At 51.2% G+C, this 25,305-nt stretch overlaps 1 protein-coding gene across 5 annotated transcripts in view; it reads left to right on the forward strand.

Annotated features, from left to right (window-relative positions):
• Positions 1 to 25,305, forward strand: part of AGAP3 (ArfGAP with GTPase domain, ankyrin repeat and PH domain 3) — a 154,858-nt gene that overhangs the window by 100,758 nt on the left and 28,795 nt on the right. For all 5 annotated transcript variants that reach the window (XM_050890676.1, XM_050890678.1, XM_050890677.1 and 2 more), the window contains one exon: positions 4,056 to 4,224. In XM_050890676.1, the coding sequence (XP_050746633.1) occupies positions 4,056 to 4,224 (169 nt within the window). The remainder of the gene's footprint in view (positions 1 to 4,055; positions 4,225 to 25,305) is intronic.

The raw sequence follows: 25,305 nt of genomic DNA on the forward strand, positions 1-25,305 counted from the left end.
TAGGCCATTATTACAATCAGCTGTAGAGGCAGAGTAATTTCTGGGATGTTTAACCGCTCTCAGATGATGCTGCTACAGACTAGGTTTCTCTTCTTTTTACACCATTTCTTCCTCAGGGGGTGATCTAGATTGATGCCACTTGCTTTCCTTACTGCACTTTTTCAGCATTTCATTTCATTACTGTGTTGCCCCAAGCAAAAATCTGGTTTGCTTCCACCTGGTGCTACTGGTGATCCACAGTCCGTTGCTAAGAAGGGTACAAGATGGGCCTCTCCTCCCCTAGGTTTCACTGAAAGCTTTGAACCTTGCACCCAAGCTATGTGTTGTATTGCCCTATATGTTTACCTAGAGCAAGGACTAATTACGTGTGGGCCACAGAACGCAGAGCTGCTTGCTGCCCAGCTCTGACTTCTGCAAGGATGGGGGAGTCCTGCATGCTCCCGCCGTGGCATTGCCTCCCTGAGAATTGGGGAAAAGAGCCATGACCCCTACCATCGTGTTACGTTTTTTACTGCGATGCTGACAAAGGCTTTGCTGAGCAATGTGCTGTTCTGATTAGCAAAGGCCCCTCTGCCTTGCCTTGCCTTCCCTCTGGATATCTGGTTTATGACCTGCTTGAAGGGGACAGATGCAGGAAGGAACCCTGGAGGAAGAGGTGGTCCAGAAGAGGATGTCCCATTATAGCCTCTCCTCCCCATCTTCTAGAGTGAATTGGGAGATGCTGCAGTGCGTTTGTCACCGGGTTTGTCTCCCATGGCATGAAGCAAGTTCCCATGTCCTTTCACAGGATGACACAAGCAGAGCACATTAGGGTTGAACAGCCTGGGTCACTAATGAAACCTGTGTTCCTGAGGAAGGGCACGTGCTTCTTTGTCACTTCCACTTGTGGCAGCAGCTCTCAGGCCAGCAGGCATGTGGTGAGGTAAGCTGCCGGCAAGAACAAGTACGCAGATCCTCAGTCAAGGAGACACTCAGCGTCCTAAAGTTCCTTCCCTGAGATGTGAAGTCCCAGCTTCTCCCCTGCCTCACTCAGGGTGAGCCTGTACTGCCACACGTCTAGGGGATGGCAGAATTCAGGGTGCAGCAGAAGGGTCCCTGAGGGCACGGCTGAGCACTGCAGGAAGAGGGTCTTTCCCAGCCCCTGTCAGGGTGTTCAAGCCCCAGGGCATTTTTGTCCTGCTTTTGTGTTCCAAATGGCTTTTTCTTGGCATGATTCAGGGCAATTCCTGCCTAGACTTCTCTTCTCTTGCATCTCTGTTATGTTCTCTCCCTGTCCCTCTTGGGATGGGTGTAGGTATCCCAGGGATCAGCAGCCCTGCCTTTCTTCTTTTTCCTCCAGTAGACATATCTGCCCCAGATGTGTCTGTGCCCCATCGGCTGAAGATTACTGCGTGGCTCTGGCTGGATCTTACTTCTGATTTTACCAACCAAAAGCTTCCTGGCAGGGCTGTTCATCTACTTTTGGGTGTTTATCACTTGACCTGTTTCTGAATCTGTATCTTGGCACCTCCAGTCCCACTTTCAAGTTTCCTCGCTGGGAGTCAGGCTTAAACTGTGGATTTGCAGTCACAGGTTGACAGAGCGCGCTCCGGTGAGCTGGGTCCAGCCCTGAAATCAAGCGGTCTGTGAATCCTCGATGGAAGCGTATCTGCCTTGACTGCCAGCCTGGACCTATGCTTGGGTCCTACGGAGCTGTGCGTTCCTGCTCCGAGGTGCCACCTCTGCCTCCTCTCTGGAACAGTCAGTGGTTTCAGAGACTTTGCAAGCAGGACGCCTGGAGTTGGAGCAGTGGGCAGCAGCTCTTGCTGAAGGCAGGAGCGCTTGGGGGCCTGGTTCCTGGATTCAGCACAGCTTTCCTTGTTGCATCTGTATTTTTCTTACCTTTCTGTGAGTGTGTTCAGTGACAGGAAAAGAACAAGTTCTATGAAGAGACCAGTGTGGTTTCCTATCACTTCCCCAAAGCCTTGGAGAGTAAATGCTTCTGCTCGTGAGGAAGGTGTATGTGGTTCAGCCCAGCTTCACTGGCCAGGCTGTGCTGTGCTGCGCAGAGCTAGAGAGAAAGCATCTCCCATTTTGCAGCCAGTGGAGCCATTCACACAATCACCTTCTGTTAATTCTATCTGCAACATCAATTAAATTGTTTGTAGAAACTAATTGAATGTGGCTTAATCACACATCTTAATAGCTTTCCACGCTTTGAACTCGTTGTTAATTCCAGTAATAAAATGAAATGAGAGAACTGGCTGGGTAATTAGCGAGGAGGCTTGGGAAGAAATTGCTGTTTTATAGCATGTAATAAAAGCAGTGCGCTGGTGACCGCTCTCTCCGGCAGGCAGCCGGCTACCGCAGCAATTGTGCTGAGTTAGGGAAAATCCTCCAGCCCCTCTGAGATTCCCTGCCCAGGGGTGCCACCAGGCTCCCACCCAACCAGGAACAGCTTGGAGTAATGTTTGGTTGGGCTGGTTATCTAGGAATTGCCCGGGGCACCGAAGGGTGTGTGCCTGTCGTTTGAGGTCAAGTCACCCAGACGTTGGAAGCACAGAAGGGTGTGCTGCCACGCTGCCCCATCTCTTGGGTTTGCTGTGAAGGACTGGATGCCTGCACAGGGGTCTGTGGAAAGAGAAGAGTTCAAACCAAGGTGCGGAGGTGCTGCTGAGAGGTTGTAACCCTTGCAGGTAGTCACCTGAGACCACAGAGCATTGCCCGTACAGCCCCCATTCACCTGCTTCTTGGAGCCAAGGATTGGGAGCATGGTTGCTCTTAAATTGATCTTGTTCATGTCTTTGTCTTCTTGGATTTGGAAGCAGACAGGGACCAGCTCTGAGTTAATCTTTTTGGTGACCTCCTTGTGAACTGGAGCAAGCCCAAGCCTCCCTGCAGCAGCCGCAGTCTCACCCTGGACGGTTGCTGCCACTCCTCTCCCAGTTGCAGTGCCCTTCCCCAGCGCAGAGAGCCAGGGGAGGATGCACCCACGTCGTGATTCCTCCCAGAGTCTCTAGCTCAGCTTTCGGTCCCTGCTCCCTTGAGGTCTGCCCACGAGCAGGGCAAGGCAGTTCCCCTCTGTGCGTCTCTCTGGAGATTACTTTGGTCGGGTCTTCCCTTTCTGGGGGCATGAACCCAGGGAAGAGCCAGCCGCATCGGAGAGGGTTGGGGGAGAGCTGCAGTACCCTGTGGAGCAGGGAAGGGGTGGAAGACACGGAAAAGGACACGGCTCTCAGGAGAGGCTAGAGGTCTGCAGCCTTATTTTGACCGAAAGATGAGACGCTATTAGGAGACAGGGCAGAATGATATTAACAGTCTGCATGTCGAGTTTTTGGTTGTATAATAAATAGTCTACCAGAAGAAATGGTGGAAGCGCCAAGTTTTGAATAATGTAAAGCTATGCAGGTGAATGTACAAGGGAGTTATCCTGCGTTGTGTGGTTTTGGGCTTGAATTATCCTAGCTGTTGCCTGAGAGGGAATTTCCAGGTATCCCATTACTTACACTGTACTATATTATATTATTAGCTGTTACAGCTGAGTGCTGTGATTAAAAAGACAACGGATGACAGGGAAGAAGAACTGCCTGCCACCTACGTGCTCTTTTGCTCCATCTAATCTCTGATCCCCAGCCAGGCTTTCACAAATGGGCTTGTCATGGCATCAGACTGCCCCTGGCAACATCCCGATGTTATTCTTATCAGAGCTGACTAGTTCTGGGCACTGAAAGTGAGCCCTGGCACTTCTCTGGAGCCAGTTCGAAGGCACCAGCCAGTGGAGTCAAGGCTTCGCATCCGTGTTGTCAGAAAACGGCTGGCTGTGGACACTGGGGAAGTCGTGGGGTCTTTCACCTCTAGCCCACCTGACTTGAGACTTCGGTATAGTGCGAGGGAAACCAGCATGTGACGAGCTCCCAAATCACCTCCGGGTTGCTGGCTGACCATCGGTCTGTTAACCAGTTACCATGAGGATGAATGGATGCAGGGTTTAGTTTTGATTATGTGGATGAGAGGGGAGCTGAGAGTGGTAGGCCAGGGCAGGGCTGATCTTGAACCATTCTGCCTCTCTGCTGTAGGATTACATGCAGAACGTCCACGGGAAGGAAATTGATCTGCTGAGAACTACAGTGAAGGTACCGGGCAAGCGGCTACCCAGGGCAACAGCGGCAGCAGCACCCAGCGCTAGCCCCAAAGCCAACGGGCTTGCGAAGGAGAGGAGCAGCACGCAGCTGACGGGAGGCACAGGTAAGAGTTGGTGTGGGTGCCACAGAGCTGGCGGCCGTCCTTCCCTCTGGTGCGTCAGCAGTGCCTTGCTTTGCTGAGCTGGAAACAAAAGCTGTTCTGGAGTTTCTTGCTTTTACTGCTCTTGGGGAGTGCCTTCGGAGGGTGTTGGCGTTTCTGTGCGAGTCTCAGGTAAGCTCCTGTTGGGATTTTATGCTGGTTAGTGTCCAGGACAGAAGAAAGAGTCAAAGGTCTTTAACTAGTGGCGTGAACTCCCTGAGAGGAAACAGTCGAGTCTGATGAGTTGCTATGCGTGGGGGAAGCTGTTGCTCCCTAAAACAAAGGAAATCTCAACCAGGGATGTCTCTTGATCCCTGGCAAGTTCTCTTCTGCTTCTTTCCTTTTTTGTGGCCCCCTTTTTCCTCCTCGCTTTCCCCTGGAGAAGTAGTAATGTGAGGGGCTTGTTTTGTAATTATTATTCTTCTGTGTGCATATTCAAGCAACGCAGCTGCCACAGAGAGTGGTGAGAGGAGGTGAGGTTGGGAGGCTCTCTGGTTTCTCATGGAGTTCATGCCAGACTGCTTACTGCTTCTCCTGCCACAGAAAGTATCTTGCCCTGCCCAGGGGAGCTGTTGAACTTAGAGTTTTCCTGCCCAAGTTTCCCAGAGCATTGATATGCCTTTACTTTGTCCTCGGGGTTGGTATCCTTGGCCTGGATGGACGGTTTCCACACTCATTCTTCCCAGCCAACTGTTGGCAGCAGTCTAGCATAGCAGGGTGTGGGTACCTCTCCACTCTTTGGGATAACGAGGGAGTGCTGGTAATGCTGCTGATAACAGAAATCCTTCATAATCTGATACTGCACGCTGTGCCACTGAGAGTGAACTTGGGTGACCACATCCTCATTTCTCTTCGGTCCTGCTCTGCACCCCCGTTGTGTCCTGCGGTCAGGGTGTTCTGGAGCTGCTTCACAGCGTTCTGGAGCTGAGGACTCATGAGATGGGGTGCAGCTGGAGTGAGTGCCAGGAGCTGGCTGGGGTCCTCAGCATCACACACCACATAGGGAATGGGGCGTGCTAACGGTGCCAAGTGTGAAATAATAAGCCCTTCTGAACCCAAACTGCTGTTTCTGTAGAGTCAGAATTAGTCTGCAGACCAGATAAACTGCCAGTGAATGATTGCAATTACTGTCTTTTTGGACCAGGGATGTGCAACTCTGCCTGTTTTCTGCCACAGCTCTCCACTGTACGCTGTCATTTCTTCACCACCGCTGTACACCCTCAGCATGCCCGAGTGTGTTAACAATTCCTGCCTCTGTACAGAGGCACTTCTCAGGCGTGTTATTTCGAGGGTGCTTTGTCTGAGCTCCTACTTCAAGAAGGTTATCAGAGCTGTAGGAAGAATTCAAAGACAAACCACAGAAAGGCTTATGCTGATGTCAAACCAAATGCTCACGTAACCCTGTATCCTGCTTTCAACAGTCATCTCAGTCCTGTTGGGCTCACAAGAGCAGATTGAGATGTGACTTGATTACTGATTACTGCTGCTTGGAAAACCAGTGCCTAGAAGTGAGCGCTCTGCGAGGCCTTTCAGTCTAGTTGACAAAGCTTGAGGAGACGCAGTGCATGGAGGCTGAAGTTAGAGCAATTTAAACTTGAGAGGAGATGTAGTTTCCTAGCAGGGAGGGTAATTAAATGTTGGAATAGTTTATCTGGAGAGCTGGTGGACTTAGCACTGCTTGAAGCCTTTAAAATGAGATTAGTTATCTTTCTACAAGATATGCTTTAATCCAGCTCATGTGTGTGTCGCTGCCTGCATGTGTGCAGGGGATCAGACTGGATTGATACAACGGTCTTTTCTCATGTAGAAATCCATGAATTTGAGATCTCCTGTTCACTGTCTTCTCTCTGGGCCCCTGAGCAGAACAGCACCACTGTGCTACCCAGAGCACATGCATCAGCACGGGGCTCAGCATTAAGACAGCAACCTTAATCAGATTTTATGTGTCTTGGCTTTGGGTGGTTGTCTGCATTGGTCAGAAAGGTTTTTTCTCCTGGTACACAAATGGTAAGATGTTTTCTGAGGAATTTTTTCAACTCACTCTGATGCCTGCAAGACTGATTGCAGCTGACGATGCAGTCGCCACGGTAAGTGCACTGACATGATAAAAATCCTCTGAGGTGACTTGCTCATATCCCTGTGTAATGCAGAGTACGGGATTTGGGGTCAGTAAAGAATCTGCCCTGCTTCAGATTAGCAGGGACTTTGTAGTTTAGCTGCCTTTGGGGCTAGGGAGGGGACTGTTACTGGGGTCCACTGGGCATCTCTCATCTAATACATGCTTTGGGCAGCTGGAGAGCGAGCACCTCAAAATGTGCAGTTCTCTGCTGGTGCACAAGTTAATCTTCAGAGGACCTGAGCTTTGGAGACCTGAATGATTTGCTGTCTTACACCAGCAGTGTCTGGGTAAAACCAAATGGCCTGTGTTTAGAGTTCAAAGCAGGTGGTCCGTGGTTTCTTTGTAACCTGAGCTCCACCAAGGTAAGTGAGTGTGCAAATTAATGTCCACTACATGCACAGTCCTTACCCAGGGGCAAGAAAAGAAGTAGCAGATAAAGGGGAGGAGGAGAAAAAAAAAGATAAAATATCTTACACTGCCCTGTATGTGGATAAAATACATATATGCACCACACTGGTGATGATTCAAAACAACCTCCAAAGTAGGTACAGGCAGTACAAGTTGGAGCTAAATAAAGTAAGAACGGGGAAGGAGCTTGTATTTGTGAAACCTGTGGGACTCTGAGCTCAATGGATGATTGTACCCCAGTATTTAAACCATTAAAGACGGCAACTTTACTGTAGTCAGAGTTGGTTTTATTTTAGGTTGCATGTGTTCCCATTGTAAACCCTGTTTTCAGAGGCACAGAACCTTGTCATAGGTTGCACCTGCCTTCCATCCACCCAAGGCTTACTTTTTGCGGAACATGTACGCAAATGTTGTATGTGCCCAGCAAGGGTTGTGCAGTCTCCCTCCTCAGAGATAATCAAAAAACGTCCGGGCTACTGGCTCTGTGTGGCCCTGCTTGAGCAGGGGGGGTTGGACAAGACGACCCCCAGAGATCCCTTCCAACCTCAGCCATGCTGTGATTCTGTATTAATTTTGTCAATATTAAAAATTTGTCTCCAAGAGCTGTAAATCTTCAGAGATTCGGTGCAAAGATTGCCTAGAAGCAGAAGTTTTGTTCTCAGTTAGAAACTTTTTTTTTTCTTTATCCCTTGGAAAATATATTGGGATTTGATCAAAGTTTTGGAATTTGGTTACTGAAAGCTCTGGGGTGCCTAATCTCCTCCTGGGCTGTCAAGAGCTCCTGGCAGAATGGTCTCTGCTTTTCTGTGGTATTTTTTCTTCACTTTCCAACTGTGATGTCCTCCTAACTTATTCTTGTATGAAATTTTACTGGTAAAGAGACTATCCAGAGATGGAAGAGTAGCTGATATCAAGCACAGGTTCTGTTAACAGGTTCAGAGCTAACTAAATGCAAATAACGAGCATTAGTACAACATTTACGGCTGAGCCCTAAATCAAGCCCTTCAACGTCAGGAAATCCTAAAGCGCAGGCGACTGGCCCGTGTCACCTCTGCCAGCTTGCACCTCTTGCCTGCTGTGTTACTTGCAGGCAATGCTGTGCGCAGAGTTAGGCCTCACCAAGCAGACCAGCCCGGGAAGCCAAGCCCCACGCTTGGACCTCCGTGGACTCGAGCGGCGTGTTCTTCATCCGTGTCTCGATGCAGGATTTGCTGTTTGGGCATCGTGCTTGCCATCTCCCCGGTTATGTCCTGGAAGACCAAGAGGACGCCTGGGAAGTGGCGGCCAAGGCGAGCTCATCCGAGAACGTTTTGGATATGCCTTCCAGAAGCATCTCTCGTATGCCCAGATATTTCCGTGGCACTTTTCCTGCCACCTTCTTGTCCCCTAGGTTTTCTTTGGAGACTTGTTGCAGACTACCGTTGAACCACTTGATCCTCTGACATTATGGTTCAGCCATGCCGGCTGCTGAGCTGTTGGGTGTTCCTGGCACGGTTCTGGCTTATGGCACGGACTCTCCTGGACAACACCCTAGGGAGCAGTGCTGGCCGGCACACAGACTGGGTGCAGCTTTTGGGGAGAGAGAGTTACTGTGTGTAGGCAAAAGCTTCGCTGTGCCACGGGGTCTCAGGACCGAGGGATGGCGTTGTTAGTGTGCACGTCTGCAGAGGGACCTCTCTCGGGGCTGGGCGGGCGGCCAGGCCGCTGCTGCAGGCTGACCTTTCCGTGGTGGAGCAGCACCTGGGCTGCATTGTGCAAACAGTGCGGCCCCATAGCTGGCACGGGTCGGGGTCTGGCATGCACCAGGCAAGCCAGGAGAGGGGTCCACCCCAGTGCACGCTGCTGTCCCGCTCAGTACCCCATGCTGACACAGGTAAGCAAGGGCCCTGATGGCTCTTGTGTTCCACTATAAAAAGAATCCCTGTAGTGGCACAGATGTGGTCAGGGACAGTGATGAAATCATTTGTCTGTTCAGGCCATCCCTCCTTTGCCTAGGGCGGGAGGGTGTTGCATGTACGTGCTCCACCTTCTGCAGTCATGATGGCAAGAATTCTTTGGGCCAAGCATCCTACGTCAGGAAAATGAGTGGCCTTATCCCGGGAGACACGTGGGGAAGAAGGGGAATGTAACTACTGGATTCCTGGAAAGCCACAAGCAGCGGAGGGGGGGACGACGACGACTCGCCTTCATGAGCATGCCTGAACAAAACATCTCATCACTTAGATGAGAATACATTGTGACTGATGTGCATGAAGGCTAAGACATTGTTAAAGGTGTAGGCGATAACATAGATACAGCTATAAAGAGAGTAAACGCTTCTTACAATTTGTAAAGTGTTACTCTTAATATAAAAACAGTCCAAGAAGTGCTTTGAGTTGCAAAGGCACCAGTGCCTCGATAAGCCATCGGTACTGCATTGGCATGAAATGGGAGCACAGGCAGGCCTTGGCAGAAGGAGACCTACACCACGGACAGCTTAAGGTTACACAGGGAAGCACACCACAGCAGGGATAAGGCTTGTTGTCAGCTTCCATGTCGGCTTCAGTGTTTGGATCGGTTAGCTCTCTGATGGAGGGGGTGGTCATGTGGATGCTGAACCCCAGCTTTTGGAGCTAGATAGGGGTGCAGACATGAGATGGTCTTGCTGATGTACGCTAGGACAGCATTACATGTTTTTACTCTTCATAACAATTTCTTTCTGAGCTTGGAGTGAAAAGTTGGATGTTTTAGCATTGCATAGTGAATCTTTGTTTTACAGTTAAGTCTTCTTGTTGAGGCAAGATGAACTAGGTTGGAAAATTCAGGGTGCATTGCATGGAGGTAACTAGTCAAAACAGAGCGGGAAGCACTGGCACTTCTGGCCAGCTGCACCCCGAGACGTGAGGAGGGAGCCCCAAAGCAGGCGGCCAGTTCCTGGCGTGGTCTAAAGGCCCTGTGTAAAATGGGCACTACCTGGTGTCCGTCTGGGGAGAGATCCTCTCTAGCAGGCACCAGTCAGCACCTTCCAAATGCACCTGAAGCCAACGGACACCCACGCTTGCAGGTGCTGGTGGGGTTCAGCAGTACGAGCCCTGCCATGGCCCTGTCCTGCACAGCTCTGCCCACGCTGCCGGCACACCCAAGCTCCTCTGTCCCTCCCCTGTGTCTGTGCCACAGCCGGGGCTGTTCCGGCGCGGCCCTGGCCCAGCCGTGGTGGGGGCAGCCCTGGGCTCTCCCGTCCCCACTGCCGGCAGCACCCTCCTCCACTCCCCGCCGGCAGGGCAGGGGTTCCTGCTGACCCTCGCAGGAGGATGGTGTGGGACGCGGCGGTGCTGCCAGCCCTGTGATGTTTCCTGGGGAGGATTGACACCACCAGCCATCACCAGGGCTCGGGTGGCAGTTCGCAGGCCCCCCACCTTGGCGCCGGGTACACGTCCAAACCACTTGCACCTCTCTGGTGCCAGCTGGAGCTTTTAGGGACAGTTTTGGTGTCGGCATGGCCCTGGTGCTGCAGCTGGCTGTCACGCGCCTGCGCCAGCGCCGCGGAGGCTGGAGGGGACCGCAGGGCACACCAGGCCGCGGGTGCTTGAGAGGGTGCCATTGTGTGAGGGACACATGGCAGAGACCCGGCGTCCCCCGGGCTGCGGAGTGCTCGCCTGCGTCCCCGTCCTGCCAGCCCCTTCTCCCTTCGTCCCCTCCCCCAGGCGGGCTGTCCTGCCCCGGCGGCGCTTTGCCCGGGGGGTGCCCTACCTGGCCGGTGCTGCGTGTCCGTGGAACACGCCACCCCCTTAGGCTGCGTTACAGTGCGTATGCAGGAAGCTCACACTAGAATTGTCCTGACGGACTCCGTCTTGGCATTTTCCAACTTTTGGTATCTTAACTTTGTAATAAAGATGGGGTTTTTTCCCTTTAATACATTTTTGTAATACAGCTAAAAGACCCATCCTTTTCTGAAGAGCAGAGCTTCTGCTCTTTGTCTCGTCGGCAGATTTATACCCTCGATCTGGTGAAGGACTGGGCCAGCTGAACACCGTTACTCTCCGAGTGAGCCTCCTGTGTCAGGGGGTAGGAGGCACCGTTGGCTGGGAAGATGCTCGGCTGTTTCCTGGGCACTTGGGGCGTGCTGGGATGTAGGAACAAGGCACTTGTTCCAACAGCCGGTGGATGTGGCTCCTTTATTCCTGACCCCCTCTCTTCTGCCTGTGCTCTCCTCCTCTGCTCGCTTCTTCCTGCGCCCAGCCGTTCCTGCCTCTCCCACCAGCGACTCCATCCCCTGCTCACTTTTCCTCCTTATCAGCACTGCCGGGCAGCTGGTGGTGGGCAGCATGAGCACAGAAGAGGGGTCCTGGTGGTCTGATTCCCCAGACCTAATACTGCAGCAGCACTGGGTGCCAGGAGAAGCAATTGCTCATGCTGCAAATCAGGCTGCATAGAAATAGGCACATGTATTTACCCTGTTCATGTCAAAGACGCCCAGAGGCTTTGAAAGATCCATCTGCGCTTGTCTGTTTGGCTAATTTTCCACAACTAGAAATGAGACCGCCAAAAGCACCTAGGTTAGTCAGAGCATCCGTGCGTCTGGGTTTCTGGGTCAGATGTGTCCAAAAAGGACAGTGATACTTGCTAAAGGACTTTTTTGGAACCTCTAAGTAGAAGTTCTCCACAAACGGTGGGAACCGTGGAGACTCCTAAAGTCTCAAAGGAAGAGCACAAGTGGGTACGGGCCTTTGGAGGAAGCTGAGAAAGAGTTCTTGGCAATTACTGCTCAGTCTTGTAAATCCCCGGTCAGGTGAGATAGAGCTGGCTATGGCCCAGTGATGGAAGCACCTGTGGTGTTCTGGGTTTCTGGATGGGAGCAGTACTGGGCCAGATGCTGGGCACGCCGAGCATGGGCAGGTTCTGTCGACGGCAGCTGGAGCAGACGGTGCCCAGCAGTGCCCCGGGTGAGCTCTGGGCACATAGCTTTGCGAGGTGACCTGGGCACCTCGCCAGCCAGCGTGCGAGCAGCGCCTCGCAGTGTCTCCTCTGCCAGGCAAACCCAAGTGGTGTTTGGGTTGGAGAGGGCAGGAAAGGCATGTGCAGATCTCGCTGCCAGAGCTTAAGGATGCTGTTTTCTGGATATAAATTGGCTGTGAGCATGGAGCCTGGCGGCATGTATTCACTGCACGTGTGGCAGTGCTGGTTCAGGTGTCGTCTTCAGATCCCTGCAGCTCCTCTTCCCACCGGAATATCGCTTCTCTTGCACTCTTCTTCAGGGATCCCCAGATGTATCTTTGCTGTAGTTCAGCAAGCTCACCCTTTCTGCATCTTTGCCCCATCTGTATCTCATTCAGGCTTGAAGAATGAGGGCAGCTCTTATTCAAAGTGCAGACTGGATGAAAAGGAATTTTTTAGTGGGGAAGGACAGATGGTAGCACAAGAAAAATATGGAGACAATGTCAATCAGCATGAGAGACTGGTCTCAGCACAGCTGCAGCCCTGAGTTCTTGCTTTGCAGAGGTTTGTAGGGACCTACTCTAAAGCAGTCAACACCAGGGAAAAGGGCATGAAACGTACTGCCTGAAAATGTGGTATGGGATGCCTGTGCACGTACTTAGATGCACACTTAACATGGGCAGACACAGAGCACACGAGCCTGTTCCTTGACACTGCATTGCAGCTGAGCAATGTAAAAGGAAGCCAAGCAGCTGAACACTGGAAAACCTGCCTTCAAATGAGAAGTTGAAGTGTAAGGAAAAATCAGCAGAGATTGCTGAGATTGTTGCGGTTGCAAGCAGCTACATGGAGGCACAGTTTCTGACAGCAGAAGGCTGTCTGATCTAGCAGGCAGAAGCAGTGCAGATGCTCTGCCTCAGCCAGAAATGCTGAGCTAATGCAGCAGTCCCAAGTGAGATTTTCTGGCCAGCGTTGCACAGGCAGCCGGGCTAGGTGGCTTGGAGATGGGACTAAAGCAAACAAAGCATGGGAGAGCCAGAGCATGGTGTTAGAAGAGGAGTTAAAAGGAGAAAGCTCTGCCTGTCTGTGTGGGGCTCTGCAGCGCGCTGAGGACCATGAGCCTCCCATGGGATTTGCTGCCAAGCGGTGCAGGACAGCAAAGATTGCACCCAGGGTCTCTGGCGCAGAGGAGGCCAAGCAGAATGAGCCGAGTTGGTCTCGGTGCAGGGGTGTGAGCTTAAGCACTGGAGTCTTTTATGTGGGGGAAGAGCTGGAAGGGGCTGATGCTGTTTGGTCGCCCTCGCCCTGAGGAACACTCTTCATGGTCTGACACGTGTGTCAGGGCAGGCTGCATGTGAGCCCTCCTCCTGCTGCTGCAGGATTGCTTCTGTAGCAGAGGGAGAGCATTTTCTTAAGTGTGTCTGTGGTGGTGGAGGCACTGCTTGGGGTGCAGTGTCTTGGCTGATGCTTGTGTTTGCTCTGAAGTGACGGGGGTCCAGCTGTCCCCTGGCTGAGTTCTGAGTGCTTGCATTGATTCACAGCTCCACTGGCCAGAGCCAGCCGGCCAGGCTCCTCAGGCACGTGCAGGAGAGCCCTCGATGTGCTGCGCGTGGGTAGCTTGCCTCTCCCCTTGGCTGTTGTGCCAGATGGGGTGATGGGGAGCCCGTGCTGGTCTCAGCTGCTCAGCAAAGTGCCTGGGAGCCCAGCCTGGGCTGGAGATGGTGCTGGGTTTCCAAGCAGCTGCAGGATTTTTGCCGGGTTCGTGCTGACGCCTGGCAGCACGCTTCGTTGTCGCTTCTAGAGCTGATAGCCTGGGAGCGTGTTTGCACAAGGCAGGCGGGAGGAGAGCACCTTGCCGTTGCCGGCGCCTGCCTGGCCGCTGGTGCTGGGGGAGCGTCGCGGCAGCGGGCCCCCCCTCTGCCAGGCCCGGTGCATGTGCGCTGCCCCCCGATGCTCTGCCTCTGCAGAGTGAGGGATTGGCTCCCCCAGGCCGGGGTTGCTGAGCCTGCTGTGATCATGTCACGTCGGGCTCCGTCGATGTTAACATCTCATTATCTTTGTTACTGTAATTACATTATCCGCTGCTTTATGCAGAATTATTCTCCGAGGACTAATTGATGGATCCATGTTTAATTCATTAATCATTAGCATCAAATTCGACAATTACAGTGCACACTGATTGTGGAATTTCAAATGTAATGAGGGAAGAATTAACAAAGAAAAGGGAAAACCTGTTTCCCTGGCATACTGCTGCTCGCCATGGGGGACAATGACATTGAGGGAAGAAGAGGCAGCAGAGAGCAGGGTGGCGCAGGTCATGGCAGACAGGAGGCTGGTGGGATCATCTTGTGCCTTTCTCCTGGTTGTGGCTGCACAACATATTCTTTCAGGTCAGAGCAGGGTCATTAATCTGCTATGAAAGAACGGGTATTTGGGTACTGAGGAGGAAAAGCTCAGCTCTCACTTCTGGAACAAAGTTGCCTTCCCCACCCTGCAAATAGCCCGTGGGTGCAGGAGCAGCACATCTCACCCTGCCATGGCAGGCTTCCGGGAACACCAAGAACATCCCAGCGTACACGTGTGCACACGCACTTTGCAGGGAAAGCCGGCTGGTGAAGGTGTGGTGTCTTCAAAACAAGCTTGCTGCCCCCATGATTTGCCCATAATCCTGTGGCTGGTCTGTTCCCTGGACGGTGCATAGGACCTGCTCTTAAAATCTATGGCTAGCTCTCATTGTTTCAGTGTTTCCTACTCTGAGGCAGGAATCCTGTAACACTACTCTCTTTATTTTGGTGCCTGTGAACTAGTTAGCAGAAAGCAAGCCAGAGCAGTCTTTCCAGTCCTGCCCCATCAGCCAGTGGATCTGCTCAGGACCAGGGCTGGTGCAATGCCCCTACACAGCTGTTTCAGTACCGGATGTGGATATGCTCCTTCCCTCCCTGTAGACGTGCTACTGCAGGCTCTCCTTGCTTATGGAAATGGGCAGCTTCTGCTTCATATTTTGGTGTTCCTTGTCACTTTACTCAGTCTGAGGACGTAGACAGGCCTTCCCTGGCACCTTGTGTTGAGTCAGTTAAATAGCCAGGGATGCTCGGTTTTCTGTTGTCACCCTTGACTGGGATGTTGGAACCAGCTGCCAGCTCCTGCCCAGTCTGCTTCAGTGCAGTGCAGTTTGATTTAAAGGGAGGTTTCCACCTTGGTTTGCCTGGCTACCACAGCTGCCGTCGTGGCAAGCAGCTCCACAGACAGTGGCAGCAGCAGCTTCTGAAGCTGCCGGGTGCGTGCACCAGGCTGAGAGATCCGCTTCCAGCCGGGCTCCTTTCACCTCCTGCAGCGCGGGCGCTTCCCCGCAGGCAGGCCCTGCCGCAGCAGCCCTGCCTGCCCGCGCTGCTCTCCAGGGCTCCCCCCAGCCGGCGGGCAGGCACTTGCAGAGGGACCGGCCGGGTGTGATGCTTCCTGCAGGAGCGAGGCAGGGGCACGCTCCTCTGAGCGGGGCCGAGTGCTGCTGGCTGGGAGCCGTGATTTCGGCTAGCTCACTTTGCTTTCTGTTGAGTCTGGCTGGAAGAGTTCAACGTTAGTTACTGTTTTTCAGCCAAGGGCCAAGAACTTGGACGTGGGGATGCCAAAGCTGAAAGGAAGAGGGTGAGGGTCTGTCTGTGGTGTTTGTCGGTGTGGGACCTTTATCCTTCCCAAGAATATGTTAAAGGGTTGTTTGTAGCCTGAAGATGAAGCAGAGATCAGAGATTTAGTAAAATTTATCTGTAAGTAATATTTGCATCATGAATCATGTATAAAATACTGCAAATTCATATGTATATTATAAATATTATAAATTCACTATAACATTCATATGGTAACATCTTACGAATGTTTATCTGGCTGCCTGAAGTAGGAGGATGAATCCAAATGTGAGGTTGGAGCCATTGCATTCAAGGATTCGCATGGAGTAGAAGCTAGAAATTGTCAGGACTTCACTGGGGAGAGGAGTGCGTCGGGAACTTTAAGGGATGACATGAGGCAGGACAGTTCCAGCAAACCTTGGTGCCCAGTTCTTGTGGTGTATGAAAGCCTGAAGGACCAAGATATGCTGGATCAGCTTGAGGTTTTATTTGCTAGGCATATGCTAGAGTTAGGATGAATTTCCTATTTCCAGGCGTTGTAACTCTGTTCTCTCAGCTATTATTATTTCTTTCTATAGAAGGAAAACTGAGGCAAAGAGAAGATAAAGCCAAAATTGTGAAAAGCATCCGCTAACTATGTGCCCCCAGTTTAGAGCCTAAGAATTGCTTTTTCTTTCCCTAGAACTTAGCCTTTTTTTAGCCCTTTAAAGTGTAGCTGTGAGCAGTGAGCTCCTGTTTATCAGTCCTCAGAGTCTCCACCTGGGCACTTGGAACAGGAGGAACACATTATTAGTGGCTGGTTTTGACAAGTGTTTGTATAAGTGACTTGAACAGTAGTTCTGGGAATTTTGCAGCGGCGTATGGATTAGATCCCATGTCCCCAAAGGAAATATTCAGCTCCTTAGCCTTGGGCTGCCCCTGCTTTCCCTGCTGCCTTCTGCGTTGTTCTTTTGGGCCCCTTGATCCTGCAAGAAATCTTTCAGAGGTCTTGAAGATAACAGAACACCTCACTCCTCCTCATCATCCCCATCATCCTCAGGTGCATCCTGGCCTCCAGTCTGCCAATTCATCTCCAGCCCACTGTCCTTCACGTGGGCAGGAGATGTGCAAGCACTGGCCTGTGCAATGATCGCCTTTGTGCCTCGATGAGGTGGCGCTTGTGTAGAGCTGTTGGTCAGCACCACCGTACTGTGCTGAGCTATGTCTGTAGACCAAGGGGATGGGATTTTTCGAGCAGCGGTGGGTGAAGACGTGCTAGCTACACTGTACCCACTGCTAGGGGTGCAGGGAACGTACTGCAGTCCAGTTCCAGCCTGGTCTGGGGAACTAGATGTCCAGCAGTGGTTGGAGCATGTTAGGTGCAGTGCTGCAACAGGTATTCGTGTTTAGTTTCACCTGAAAGGCATCCATTTTGTGTGCTCAGAGACTGCTCAGGCACATGAACCAAAGGCGCTGGCCTGGCTTGAGCTAAACGCCAGTGCAGACTCGACTCGGAGGCTGCACCGCCTGGCCATCGCTCCCTGGGCTGTGTGCTGAGGCGGAGCGCAAACGGCACTGTCCGCTTGATACAAGTCCTTCCTGCCCCCCGCAAATCACTCATGTGGGCCCGTTCTGAGCGCAGGACCTCTCCCAGTGACTCCCGTGGCAGGGTGGTCAGTTGGCTAATGTAGGGTTAACCCCTTGGTTTGGAGAGGTTTACCTGTGGCTGCGGGTTAGTCACCGTTGGCTGTTCCTGCCCAACCTCTGAGTGGGAAACCGGTGATTCTGGGATGAGCGTCCTCTCCCTGCTCAAGGGACTCAGTTACCTGTAACATCTTTGGTGGTTTACAATATTCTGTACATCACAAAAGTGTTAATTTCCTGTATGTTTTACAGAGTCCATGAACTTTGGCTCATCCCCAGCTTTTGATAAATGCCACATGGTCTCTGTGGATGTGCTAGTAGATAGCAGACCCAGGAGCGAGGTGCTTGCCGGCCGTGTCTCCGAAGGCTGGCCGTCCTACCGCCACCTCGCCGGCTGCCAGGCTCCAGGGTTATGCAGGGCCGTGGCAGCTGGGAGACTCGGGTTGTCTCTTTGGTTTTGTTAGGGACTCCCGGGGCGACTGGCAAACTGCTTCTCGCAGTCTCTCAGTGTTTCCATCTGTACAACAGGAATGGCTATGCAGAGCGTTCCTGCTTCCCAGAGGGGCACGGCAGCCCTGGCACTGTGACGTGCTCCCGTATCCTCCCCGCAGATCCCAGGGACAAAGTACAGTAAGTACTGTGTTGTGCTTCCTAAATTGCTGAGCAAGGCCACTGTCACAGGGTGTTATCAGGACGTGCCGTGTCATGGTGGCAGTAGTATTTACAGTATTGCAACATATTGCATCCTTAGGTTTTACCACGGTTTTGTCTCCATTTAGACGGCCAGCTGACTCACTCTAGCCTGTAGGTAGGCAGCGGAATGATTTTTCCAGAATGAGTCTGCCCTTGTGGGAGGAAGGAAATGCTTTCTACTAGGGATGAAATCAGATACACTGAGGTGTTTGAGATTTATCTGGCATGGCAAAGGTGTATACCAGTACTGCAGGTCTGAATTGGGGCATGCTGTGGCACATCAGCTGAAACTGCTGAGCTGTTGGTTGTAAAGTGGAAAGGCACACTGAGCTGCTCAGCTGAGATATCCCGGGCTCTGCGTGAATATGCAAAGTTGTTACTGAGTTGTGCAAATTGGATTGTGTTTGCACCAGCCAAGAGAGGAGAGATGTGGGGGTGTCTGTGAGGCAGAGCAGCAAGGAGCAACTCAGATGAAATCCCTTACGAAAACCCACAGTCTGTATACAGTCTATAGCAGCTCCTTGCCTGCCAGTCCACATTCCTCCAGAGTCTATCCTCATTACATCTGAAGACCATTTTATCTACACTTGAGCTATTACGTGAAAGTACTGGTAGCCTATTCGCAGTCATACAGAAAAACTATTACTGTTGTATCATTTTCCAGCTTTACTGGTGACTCTGCAGACATTTGCAAAGATGCTACCATTCTCAGAGAGTTGATGACCCAACTATCTTGAGCATATTAAGTAGCTTCATCTATCACGGCTTCCAGAAGGGCCTCATGCTCCCCGTGTCAGAGCATGACTCCTCTATGGAGCCAGTGAGCCAGGAATCGTACCTGGGAGCAGAGCTGCCTGCTCCCACCGTTCCTAGGAGCCGTAGGAGCTGTTGCCCAGCCATGAAAAGGAGGTTTCAGCTCCTGCCCAGTGGCCGGGGTTCTGTACAAGCATGGGGAGAAAGGCAGCACCTTCTTGCTTCAGACCTGCTCTTCTTCTTGCGGGCTTCCTTTGCCAGAAATCTGGCTACCGTTCTCCATTTTGACCTGCCAGCTGCCAGAGCTTTCTGTCCAGAACCTCTTCTGTCTTTGCCCGTCTTTTAGAGAGGTGCTCACCCATCCCTCTGCTTTGTATGTCCACACCTAGAGCCTTGCTGCTTGGGAGGTGTGAGCACTCAGCTCGCTAGACTTGTAGGTTGGGCACCGTGGACACACTTTTTTGTGAGTTTTCTCAAAAGGCAGCTTCTCTGGCGTGTGACAGACTGCGCTGGCTATTCCTCTTCGGTTTTCACCCTTAACCACAGCTGTCTTCCAGCATATGCAACTGTTCTACCTTTTACCCTTTAGACCACGGCCGTGGTGTGACTCACCCATGGTCAGCAGTCGTGTTCTCCAGGAGCATGCAGGGTAAGCGTGCTGGGGTACAACTTGTGCCTGTGACCTCAGGCTTCACTCAGACTGCAGAGCGTCGCTCAGGTGGGCTGCCATCGCCTGACGAACCCTGTGCCCACAGGAGAGATAGGTCCTTCTCAGGTCTCTGCTCCACGCTGCCCTTCCGGGGAGCACAGCCTCTGCAGCTCCAGCACCCCACACTGCATCTTGCCTCTAGACACAGGGCATGAGCCCCAGTGTCCCCGTGAGAAGGACCTGCAGGTGCAGCCCTGTTCCACGGAGGTGGCCACTAGTGGTGTGAGAGCATCCAGCCATGCTGGGCCCAGCGATGCCATCGCAGCCCTGGCTTTGCTCTGCATCCCTGGGGTGGGCTGCCCTCCCCCTTGTCCAGACCAGCAAAGGAGCGAGGCTGTGTCCCAGTTGCCATCGCTCAGACCCATCTCCCCGCACGGAGCTCCTGGTCCTCGGGACGAGCAGCGCCATTAGCAGTGCGGGCAGGGAGACGCTCGCGGGAGGAATCGGAGCACGGGAGGGAGCTGCCAGTCCTTCCTCCCCTCCCCACCTCGACTCTCTTTGCCCTCCCTGATGGGAAACTAGAGATTGATTTTCTCCGACCCAACAGTATAATCACTAACCCTAATTAGAGATAATTACTGGGACTTGATACACTTATTACTTGCTAGAACACTAAAGGAGCTGTGCATTGCAGGGCTGAACAGGGAAAAAGGCCTCAGAGAAAGTGAGGAGGAGAGGAACAGAGAGGAGAAAAGAACAAGGCAGACAGAACGCTGTGATGATCAGAGCCCTGCCCAGGGACGATGGAAGTGCCGAGGGAAGCCAGATGGGCACGCAGCTTCGTCGCACAGGGGCAGCAAGCCAGACCCATCGGCTGCAGTTGTAGTTATAAGCATCCTGCATTTCTGAACATCTGGCTCTGGGTGTCTTGCACAGGGCACCTGGAAAAATGAAGAGGGTATAATTAGTAGCCACCTGTGAAAATCTCAGTATAAATAACTTGCCCCACGTTGCCAAGGAAGACTGGGGCGACAGGGTAGCTAGTATTCGCCTGGGGTGGACTGAGGACCTTTTCCAGAAAACCATGCTTTCTCTTCCATACAGACCACACTTGTGCTACAAGAGGGAGAGGGGCAGGGGAGCAACTTGTTACAGGCAACAAACTCGTGCCCTTTCTGCTGTCACCCAGTCTTCCTGCCAGCTCATCCCTTCTTGAGTGCAGGCTGCCAGCGCCTGTTTTGGGTCCCCCTTCCTGACCTCTCCTCTGCTGCTCTGCGCTACAGGCACATGGGGTCAGTGGCTGGGGTCTTCATTCTGTTGCTGGACAGTGAGGTGCCCCAGAGGAAGGTGCAAAAAACTATTGCTAGCAGACAAGGGATAGAGTCATCCTGTTACGGGCTTGCTCCAAATAGAGCAGTGCTTGCTCTGTCCCCTCCTAGGGACCTGTGCAGAACTTCAAGCTGATCCACGGTCTCTCTTGGTATTGTGCACACCGGGTGGTTGTGTTGCTGTGTGCCCGGCAGCCTCTGTGGGCAAAGCAAGCAGGGGTGTATAAAACATGTTATGAGTGAATAGCTTTAGAAACGGAAGTTATGTAAGAAAATATAATACAATTCTAGCGTAAGCTGAATGGCCTTTTCAGTTGCTAGCATTCGTGAGCTGTGTGCAAATGCTGGTTTTTCATCATTCACTGCAATACTTGTCCATGTCCACGCTTCTGCAGCAAACCCAGAAAGTTCTGGGTCTGCTTCCTTCCTTCCTGCAATTTTATATATCAGACTCGGCTTCCTGTTTCTGACTGTAAATGCAAATGGTGATTCGTATCATTGCAACCTGTCATGAGCGTCTGTCTCCCACCGCCGTCTTGGTGATATCTTTTAGACTTTTCAGCTGCACAGTATCTTTTCTGGTTTGTATTTTAAACAGCATTACTTGCACATTTTCTGCAGCTTACGATTTCAGGTTTCTACAGAGACTCTAAGTGACACCTCTGGTCATATTAACAGACCAGGAGAGAGATCCGAAACAAGGACCATTTTTCCTTCGTCCACTCCCCACTGCTCATTCCCAGCACTTCAGTTTGCATGTCTCAGAAACAGTTTCTGAAGTATTTCATTATAACATGTTGGAGAGTAAATTACGTTATGGTGGTGATAGTCACTGAAGGACTTAGCCAAGTGACACTAAAGCTTCCTCAGACTTTCTGAATCCTCCTGGTTCAAATAAGCAATGCAGCCCCCATGGAGAATGCCATAGTTACCCTCATCTAAGCAGATGAGGAGAATGAACCACAAAACTAAAATTAGTAGTGGCTTAGGTAAAAGTAACCTTGACTTTGTTGTACTGGTGTTCAGGCAGAGTAAAATTCAAATCAGAAATAAAGATTATTACACACGCGCGCGCACAGACACACGCGCACAAAAATATATATCCAAGCCAATTTCACAAAGCTGAAAGCAATTATGAGCCGGATCATTTGGGAGAAAGAACTTAAACAGAAAAAAAATGTGAAGCATAATTAGGAGTTTTTAAAGAACATTTTACTGGATACCAGAAAGTTAAAATCAAAAGGAAGGTTGCACTGCTTAAAAATGTATTAATCTGGGTTAAGAGGAGACGTAAACTATTCACTCTCTCTCTGTCCAGATAGTGAAGAATGCACAGGAACAAAAGAAAGTGGAGGGGAGCAAGCTGTATTGTGCTAACGTATTTTGTACATCTGTGTATCTGTATGTATATAAAAAGCAATAAAAATAACGGCAACATAATAATTGATAAGTATTGAGCAGAAGTTGAAAGCTCCAGTGGGTAGGTAGTTGATAACACCAGTGTGGTCCTGCATGGCCAGCTGGAACCACGGGTGGAGGCTCTCTCTGCCATTTAGCCTTTTGCCAGAGCTCCGCAGACTAACATCCGCCGTGAGTGATTAATTATGAGCAGCCCTCAAAGTGACCCTTTTGGCTTTGTGGGAAGCATTCCAGCTCCTGACGTTCCGAGACTTGCTCTGGTTACAGCCGCACAAAGGGTTTGTTTCACCGTTTTATCTGGGTTCATTGCTTGCGGAGAAGTCGTGCACCTTGTGCCTGCCCAGCTTCCCCAGACCACGCTTAGTACCAGTCAAATTTAGGGAAGAAGTTCAATACATTTAGCAAATTATGCTGTTGATTAAGAACTTAGAAACAAAGTCACCAATGAGACAAGAATGCCAGCACACCACAGTTGCTGGGTACAGCTACCCACCACCTTTCTCCATAGGAACATCAGTGCCTCAGCTGATGGGAAGACCGACGCTGCCTGCCTTATCTGAGAGCTTCTTAGTTTGCGGACTTCTGCCTGAGTCCGTCATCTCTGCTGCCTTTCTCCTAGAGGGAAACCTCTCTTTCCTTCTCTCTCATAGCTGCTTTACTTGAAAAAAAGACAAATCTTGCATGTTGGTTCCTCCTCCAGCACAGATCCAGATGATGAGCTCAAAGCAGCTCCTGTGTCCTCCCTGTGCTTTTTCCCGTTGTGGTCTCAGCGGTGCAGCGTGGAAATGCAGCCGGGTCTCCTTCACCACACTCGATGTGTCTTGACCTTGCACTCGTCTTGTGCCCTGTACTTGGTGAGCTTCTGCTGAAGAGGCTGCCTTGTCCACAGCATCTTGATCACTGTATGACAGTATTTTTAGCCTGTGAATCATGAAAATAGTCACTGTTCGTATATCTTACCAAATTCCTAATCTTCAACTTCTACATGTTCCATGGAGACTCTACGTAACATACAAATAAAAGTGATGGATTTAGTATCTGAAGCTCATTCCTCAGCTGACCTTCCCTGCTCTTGGCTAGTTTCAGGAGCCTACATTACCATGGTTGCACGAGGGGATACAGAAAAGGTAACCAGCAGAGTTAAAGGCAGTGAAAAGTTTTTTTTTCAAGTTTATTAGGAACTAATGAATCCTAAAAACAGCATTTGTTCATTACTGTGTGGAAATAGTAGAATGGTTAATAAAGAAAAAAAAAGAGAAGTGTTCAGTGAACACTTCTGTTTAGTGTCTGGGAAGAGGCAAGATGATGTATCTTATCACAGAATGATGAATTCTTCATATTCCAGCTGTAATTAGGAAGCATATTAAACAGCAGGTAGGAGATTTAGACATGTTTGAATCAGCAAGTCTGAATTATTTAATTCAGGAATTCTAGAAGATGTGGTCAAGGTCTTTCTGAAGTGTTGATGGTGACTGTCAGTTTTGGGATGCAGAGGACTTCTAGAGGGCTTCTAGGGTTCATGGATTTCATGTGTCCACAGTATGAGAATGAAACCAATAGATTGGAAAGAGCTCAGAGAATAGCTGTAAAAACAATGGAATGCTTGCCAAATGCACCTCATAGTGAAAGATTCAAGGAGCTCAATTTGTTTAGTTTATCGGAGAAAAGGTTAAGAGATTATTTCAACACCATCTGTAAGTACCTATATAGGAACAAAAATTTGGTATTAGAGAGCTCTTTATCAGATAAAAATATACCAAGATCCAATGACGGGTAGCAGAAGCAAGACAATTCAGACTAGAAATAAGGTGCAGATTTCAACAGTGAGGGTAATTAAGCACTGGAACTGCTTATCAAGAGTTGCTGTGATTTCTCTGTCACTGACAATATTCTAATCAAGATTAGAAGATTTTCTAAAAGATATGTTGTAGTTCAGACAGGAGTAAATTAGTGGAAGACCTATGGTGTAATTTTATGCTATGCAGAAAAGATCAGACAATCAGAGGGCTCCTTCTGGCTGCTTCTGACTCCCTGTCCAGATGTGCTGTCGCTTGCTCTCCCGACAGATTCGCCTCTTCCCCACACAACTCCGGCCACCCTTCCTTGGCAGTGGAGCTGCACGGTGGGTGGACAAGGTGTGCTCCAGCAGGCTCTGCGGGCTCTGCGGGGGTGCTTCGTTCGGCCGGAGCTCAGGCTGGAGAAGGACTGAGTAGCTGCGGCTGCCTGCGGCTCCCGGGCTGTCAGCATGCTCTTGGTGCCTGAGGATTTTGGGGGGCAGCCATCACTGCGGTACCTGTTCGCAGCCTTCTCCGGTTTGCTGGGGTCCTGCTAACTGTACGTGGAGTTGGCCACCATCTGAACCAGAGATGAGTCTGGTGCGTCGGCTGAAGACGCCTTGGCTTATCTCATGTGCCCCTGAGTTTTGGTTGGGACATGGGAGTGTAAAATGGTAACAGTGTCATGGTCAGCCCTTCCTGTCCTGCTGCAGGCAGCTTGGGTTTTCGGTCCTCCCAGAGATGTCTGGACTATACAAAGCTGTTTCTCCTGGCGGTTCGTACCCACCATGGATTAGCTTTGGTAGGAGCTAGGGTGTTACATAGTCACTTACCACATGCATATGTCCAAAAATGTGCTCTCCAAATGCAGTGCTAAGAAAGGAGGGAGATTCCCCTGTGTCAGAGCATCTGTGAGGCCCAGTGAAAGGCAATGGCTCCCACCGTGTGCAAGCTGGCAGATCCTGATGGCCTTGCTAAGAAGCAGGGCTGGGAAACCTTGGTCGCCTGCAGTTTGGATCAGTGATTTCGCACAGACATTCGCTGTTGGCAGAGCTGGGAAGGACATCTGTCGTCCCAGAACATGCCCCGCCGTGCTTGTGGGGCTGTATAGGTACTCGGTGTTGTTGCCATCTCCCAAGGAGGACTTGAAGTTGATGTCTTTCAAATGGCATGTCTCCGTCCTGGTGCTTCTGGTTGGTAAGAGCTAGCCTATGGTTTTTGGCCTCATTACTGGTAGGAATTGTTCAAGAGGAAGGAACCGACTATGTCCAGCAACACAGCATGCAGTGCTTCGTTCAGAAAACCAACCTGACAGAGACTTCTGGCTCCGGACCTGCGCCGGGGGTGGGGGCAGCTCTGGGAAAGGCAGCCGCAGGGTGCTCCCAGGACAGCTGCATTCCTGCGTACATGGCAGCTGACCGCCCATTGATGGAGAGTGGTGAATTATGTCTTTACCAGCAGGGATTTCACAGGCAGTCAGCTTAACCAGGCTCATTGGCTCTCACCTCCCCTCAAGAACCAGTTGGTTTCTCAGAACTGAGGAGTTTCCCACCAGCTGGAGGTGGGTACCCATCCAGCCTGCTCCGCGCAGCCCGGGAGCAGCGTGTTGGGGTCCAGAGCAGCCGTGGCTGCCCCATGCGCACAGCTTTCGGGGAGGCTTTGAGACGTGCTCTGGCTGCGGACACCAACAGAGTACTCGAGAGTCAGTACACTAAGGTGACTTGCAGTAATTCTGATTTTTATT

The sequence above is a fragment of the Gymnogyps californianus genome, chromosome 2, assembly GCF_018139145.2.
Source record: "Gymnogyps californianus isolate 813 chromosome 2, ASM1813914v2, whole genome shotgun sequence".
Taxonomy (NCBI): Eukaryota; Metazoa; Chordata; class Aves; order Accipitriformes; family Cathartidae; genus Gymnogyps; species Gymnogyps californianus.